The following is a 5,350-nucleotide window of genomic DNA, read 5'->3' as shown; positions in this document are numbered from 1 at the left end:
AGCGAGAACTAGAATTCAATTTTTGCGAACTCGTCAAGTCATGTGTACGTGTGCGCATATCCTCTCAGTGACCAAGTGATGTGACCAAGCTCTGGTGTACTCTGTTTGTTATCTGATTCTTCAGAATATTCACCATTTTTTCAGTGGTTTTATTGCAACTCTCTCTTCCTCTCTATGTCTCTCTCTCTCTCTCTCTCTCTCTCTCTCTCTCTCTCTCTCTCTCTCTCTCTCTCTCTCTCTCTCTCTCTCTCTCTCTCTCTCTCTCTCTCTCTCTCTCTCTCTCTCTCTCTCTCTCTCTCTCTCTCTCTCTCTCTCTCTCTCTCTCTCTCTCTCTCTCTCTCTCTCTCTCTCTCTCTCTCTCTCTCTCTCTCTCTCTCTCTCTCTCTCTCTCTCTCTCTCTCGCTCTCCCCCTGTCTCTCTCCTTCTCTCTCGCTCTCCCCCTGTCTCTCTCCTTCTCTCTCGCTCTCCCCCTGTCTCTCTCCTTCTCTCTCGCTCTCTCCCTCTCTCGCTCTCTCCCTCTCTCTCGCTCTCTCCCTCTCTCGCTCTCTCCCTCTCTCGCTCTCTTCCTCTCTCTCGCTCTCTCCCTCTCTCCCTCTCTCTCTCTCTCTCTCTCTCTCTCTCTCTCTCTCTCTCTCTCTCTCTCTCTCTCTCTCTCTCCCCCTGTCTGTCTGTCTGTCTGTCTCTCTCTCTCTCTCTCTCTCTCCCTCTCTCCCCCTCTCTGTCTGTCTCCTTCTCTCTCTCTTCCCCTCTCTCTCTCTCTCTCTCTCTCTCTCTCTCTCTCTCTCTCTCTCTCTCTCTCTCTCTCTCTCTCTCTCTCTCTCTCTCTCTCTCTCTCTCTCTCTCTCTGCCTCTCTCTTGCTCTCCCCCTGTCTGTCTGTCTGTCTCTCTCTCTCTCTCTTGCTCTCCCCCTGTCTGTCTGTCTGTCTCTCTCTCTCTCTCTCTCTCTCTCTCTCTCTCTCTCTCTGCCTCTCTCTTGCTCTCCCCCTGTCTGTCTGTCTGTCTGTCTCTCTCTCTCTCTCTGCCTCTCTCTTGCTCTCCCCCTGTCTGTCTGTCTCTCTCTCTCTCTCTCTCTCTCTCTCTCTCTCTCTCTCTCTCTCTCTCTCTCTCTCTCTCTCTCTCTCTCTCTCTCTCTCTCTCTGCTTCTCTCTCGCTCTCTCTCGATTGTTCTCTAGGATAGATGCCCAAGTAAACGACAGTCCAAAGTAACGACAAATATCCCTTTATATATCTATATTTCTATCTATACATATGTTTATATGTGTGTTTGCATACCCATATTTGTTTTTGTGTGGATGGTGTGTGTGCGTGTATGTGTTTGTGTTTGTGTGCGCGCGCGTGTCTACGATGGCGTCCGTGTGCGTCCGCGCACGAACGGACGTCTGTGTATCTGTGCCCTGCCCTTGGATGCTCTCCAACACGTGTGAGCAGAATTAAAAAAAAAAAAAAAAAAAAAAAAAAAAAAAATCAACATTGCATGATGGACCTAAAGGACTTTGTTTTTGTTTTTGTTTTTTGTTTTTTGTCTCTCTCCCTTCCAGGCACCACCTCCTCCCACCCCTCCACCACCTGTGCACCATCTGAGAAATCCAGAACGAAGACGTACAACCTTCTGCATCGCCTGAAGCGGAGGCGTGCCATCTTTTCCCTCCTCCTCATCCAGATGGTACAAGGTCGCAAAAAGAAAATGTCTTCCTCCTAAAGCTGTCAAACACGTTTTTTGTGCTCTTTTCCTTCTAGAGCCTGATGATTTTATTCATTCAATGATAAGCTCCAATACCCAGAGAAATAAAGAGAAAATATTTTTTGAAAAATTTGTTTTTACCTTCTCTTACTATATGACTTTTTTTTATTCACAACAGAAAACGTGAAACGATATTTGAAAAAAAATCTACAAGTGATGATGCCTTGTTTATAACAATAGTTCTCGATTAAATACTGGTTCTCTGCTCTGGTGGCTTAATCGGAAGCGTGCTGGTCTTGATTTCGCTCAGTTGTGGGTTCGAATCCCGCACTTCTTTCCGGTTCCCAGTTGTGACAGTCCAAGCAACCAGGGTAGCTGCTTTGGCTGCAGCTACTCAGCGCCACCTGGCGTATACTCCTCACCGTAGTCGTAGGTGTATTGGTCTCGCATTTGCTTAGTTGTGGGTTCGAAACCCGCCAGGAACTGTTGTTACCTGCCCCAGCAGTCCCTAAAGCGCATAATAGGGCAAAGGTGACGGCTTCGGCCGCAGCTATGCTGCGCTGGGGGGTGTAATCACATAGTTGTGGGTTCGAATCTCGCACTCCTTTTCGCAGTAACTGTTACTTGCCCCAAAAGTCCCTTAGGCGCATAATAGGGCAAAGGTGACGGCTTCGGCCGCAGTTATTCAGCGCCTTCTGGCGTAGGCTCCTCACCCTCTCTGCACTAGCGGCGTCATCGGAAGCATGCTAGTCTTGCATTCGCTTTGTTGTGGTTTCGAATCCCGCACTCCTCTCCTAGTCCCAGCAGTGACGGTTCATTATTTGCCCCAACAGTCCCCAAAGCACATAATAGGGCAAAGGTGACAACTTCGGCCCCAGCCACTCAACGACTCCTGGAGTAGGTTCCTTACTTTCCCTAATGATACTTGAAAAGTTAATTTCTGCATTGACACATTTCTCTATTACATTCTCGACATTGACCACGAACATTGTTACATCCATACTGAGCGCCCCCAGATTCTCACACACACAATATTTGATTAAGGTGAAGACTAATCTTGGGCTCCGTACGACAGCGATGAGTTGATGACTACACTATGTGCTACTGAACGACAACATAATCTTATCGTCACTCTTCATTTGGACATGATGGACCATGATGGCTAAGTATTTCGTCGACATTAACCAACGCTTCTATACTTGGATCCATCACACTTCGTCGTTGTGATGGCGTTCTTCCTAATTATAGGTTCCCAAGAGTAGACTATTCCTCGGGAACGTGTTCAAGATTGAGAACGTGAGAAAGTATTTCAGGCGGTAAAGATTTCTTTGGTCTCTTTAACATGGTCAAGAAGAAGGGAAGGTGGTGAGGAGCCTACGCTAGGAGGCACTGAGTAGCTGTTCTCGAAGTCGTCACCTATGTCCTATGCGCTTGAACTGTTTGGGCAGGCAACTACAGTTTTTGCTGGGAATAGCAGAGAAGTGCGGGATTCGCACCCACAACTAAACAAACGCGAAACCAGCACTCTTTCGATTATGCCGCCAGTGCACATATGAACCACATATAAACCTGACACCAGCTGTGGACTTAAAACTACTATACTTCCAAGACTAGACCACGGGGTCGATGACCAAGTGAAACAAGCTATTATGGGTATATTCTTCATTAAATCACACATCCAATAAATTAAAATCTCGTAAAAAAAATCGGTCAGGAAAAGGACTCCTTCTTCAGGTAGGTCCTCCGTAGGTCGGTGGTCGGGTGGCAGGGTTACTTCCTCAGGAGGAGGAGGAGGTTAGTGGGGTGCTCCGTAGAAGGACCTAGGAGGGGCATAGCCGTAGCTCTTCTCCTGTTCCTCCTCGCTCGATTCGGGCTCCGGGTAGTGAGCCTCGCCCTCGTAGGTCACCTCGGCCACGTAGCCGGAGTCGCCGTCGACGTAGTAGGTCACCTTCTGCAGGCGCCCGTCGGGAAGCTGGACGTAGTAGGAGCCCTCGGTGAGGTCGCCGTCACGGGTCTCCTGGTGGCCGAAGTCGTTGCCGGACTCCTCGTCCTTAACGGCGTAGTTGAAGTCGTACTTGGCGGGGCCGTAGTCCTCCTCCTCATGGGATTCGTCGGAGTCTTGGGGAGCCTCGTAGCGGTAGGAGGAGTCGGGGTTGGCCAGGCAGAGGGCCGCAAGGGCCAGGAGAACTGCAAACTGAAAAGACGGGGATTAACATAGAGTTCCTTATTCGAATATAAACCAGAATCTAATTTAAACATAACTAACAACAAGAGACTTCCAGGATCACTGTTCCAGTTCTTCAAAACACAAGAGGAATCCAGGCGATAACCCACCTTGAGTGCCATGATGGGGGACTGGAAGATGTAACGCCTAATTCCACATAGGCGCTGTTTATATACACACGATGGACACAAGCGTCCAAGAGTGACGTCATGTCGGTAGCATTGAAGAAGAAGGTCGACAGTATGGAAGACAAAATGTCCTCGGCATTTGAGTGCCCCATCAAGATCAGGCACTGCTTTGGGACGGCGCCAGGTGGCAGGAAGGTGAGCCTAATGCCATAAAAACGTGGCTCGATTATGGAGGGGGACTGACAAAAGTGACATGGGGTCTTTTATTAAGAAAGGTCAATTGATGAGGAGTTTTGTCAAAACATCTATTTGATTGAGAGTTACAAAATTCGTATCTGTGCCAAATAAACTCGTAGTATATTCGTATGCATATGCAAATGCATATTCATGAGCATGATTATACGTATGTGCATATATGTATGCATATACATATGCATATAGGTACGCAAGTGTATTTACATACCCAGAGAGAGAGAGACAGAGAGAGAGAGAGAAGGAGAGAGAGATGCATAAAAATAGAGACATACACAAACTCTCATTACAAAAATTTCCACCTTAGATGTGTAAAGGCATCTATATCTAAATATTCTAAGTGAAGAAGCTGAACGCTTTGAAAAACATATATTCTTTTTCGTCGTGCTCCACATTTCCTTTGTTTGATTTAGTCTTTTTTAACTTAATTATTCAGGTTCCCGTTGAACCTTGGAAACCTATTCATTACTCTCTCCTCCCTGCAAATGTTTACTTTTCAAATACTTGAATAATTACGAGAAAAAAATATCTAATTACTTAGTTGTGGTTTTAACAGTATGTACGTACTTGTGAAAGAATGATTTGGCTTGACTTCACGACCATGTCCTCGTATGTTTCTACATGTACATGTACATGTGTATGAACATAAAAGTTGTACTCATGCGCATATACAAATGCACGTGTATGGGTGCGTCTATATTTATATTCTTGCGTGTGTGTGTGTATGCGTTCGTGTATGTGTACGTGTCTGTGTGTGTGCGTAACGTGTATACGTATACATTTGTGTATGTTTACGGATAAATGGGTGCTTATATGTATGTATATATATATATATATATATATACATATATGTATGTAATATATATATATATATGTATATATATTATATATATGTATATATGTATATATATGTATATATATATATGTGTATATATGTTATATATGTATATATATATATGTGTATATATATATATGTGTATATATATATGTGTATATATATATATGTGTATATATATATATATATATATATATATATATGTATATATATGTTTATATATATATATA

The 5,350-nt window shown here is 44.8% G+C and overlaps 1 protein-coding gene across 1 annotated transcript; it reads right to left on the bottom strand.

Annotated features, from left to right (window-relative positions):
- Window positions 1–3,406: 3,406 nt before the first annotated feature.
- On the bottom strand, window positions 3,407–4,027 carry LOC143037085 (uncharacterized). Its single transcript, XM_076205197.1, has 2 exons — window positions 4,016–4,027; window positions 3,407–3,875 (listed from the first exon to the last, which is right to left on the bottom strand). Exons 1-2 carry the CDS (start codon window positions 4,025–4,027, stop codon window positions 3,477–3,479), a joined length of 411 nt encoding a protein of 136 aa, XP_076061312.1. The 3' UTR covers window positions 3,407–3,476.
- Window positions 4,028–5,350: the final 1,323 nt, after the last annotated feature.

This window comes from Oratosquilla oratoria, chromosome 21 (genome assembly GCF_046742065.1).
Source record: "Oratosquilla oratoria isolate Oo_2021 chromosome 21, ASM4674206v1, whole genome shotgun sequence".
NCBI lineage: Eukaryota > Metazoa > Arthropoda > Malacostraca > Stomatopoda > Squillidae > Oratosquilla > Oratosquilla oratoria.
Note: the sequence above shows the minus strand (reverse complement) of the source record. Positions and strands in the feature narration are given on the sequence as shown.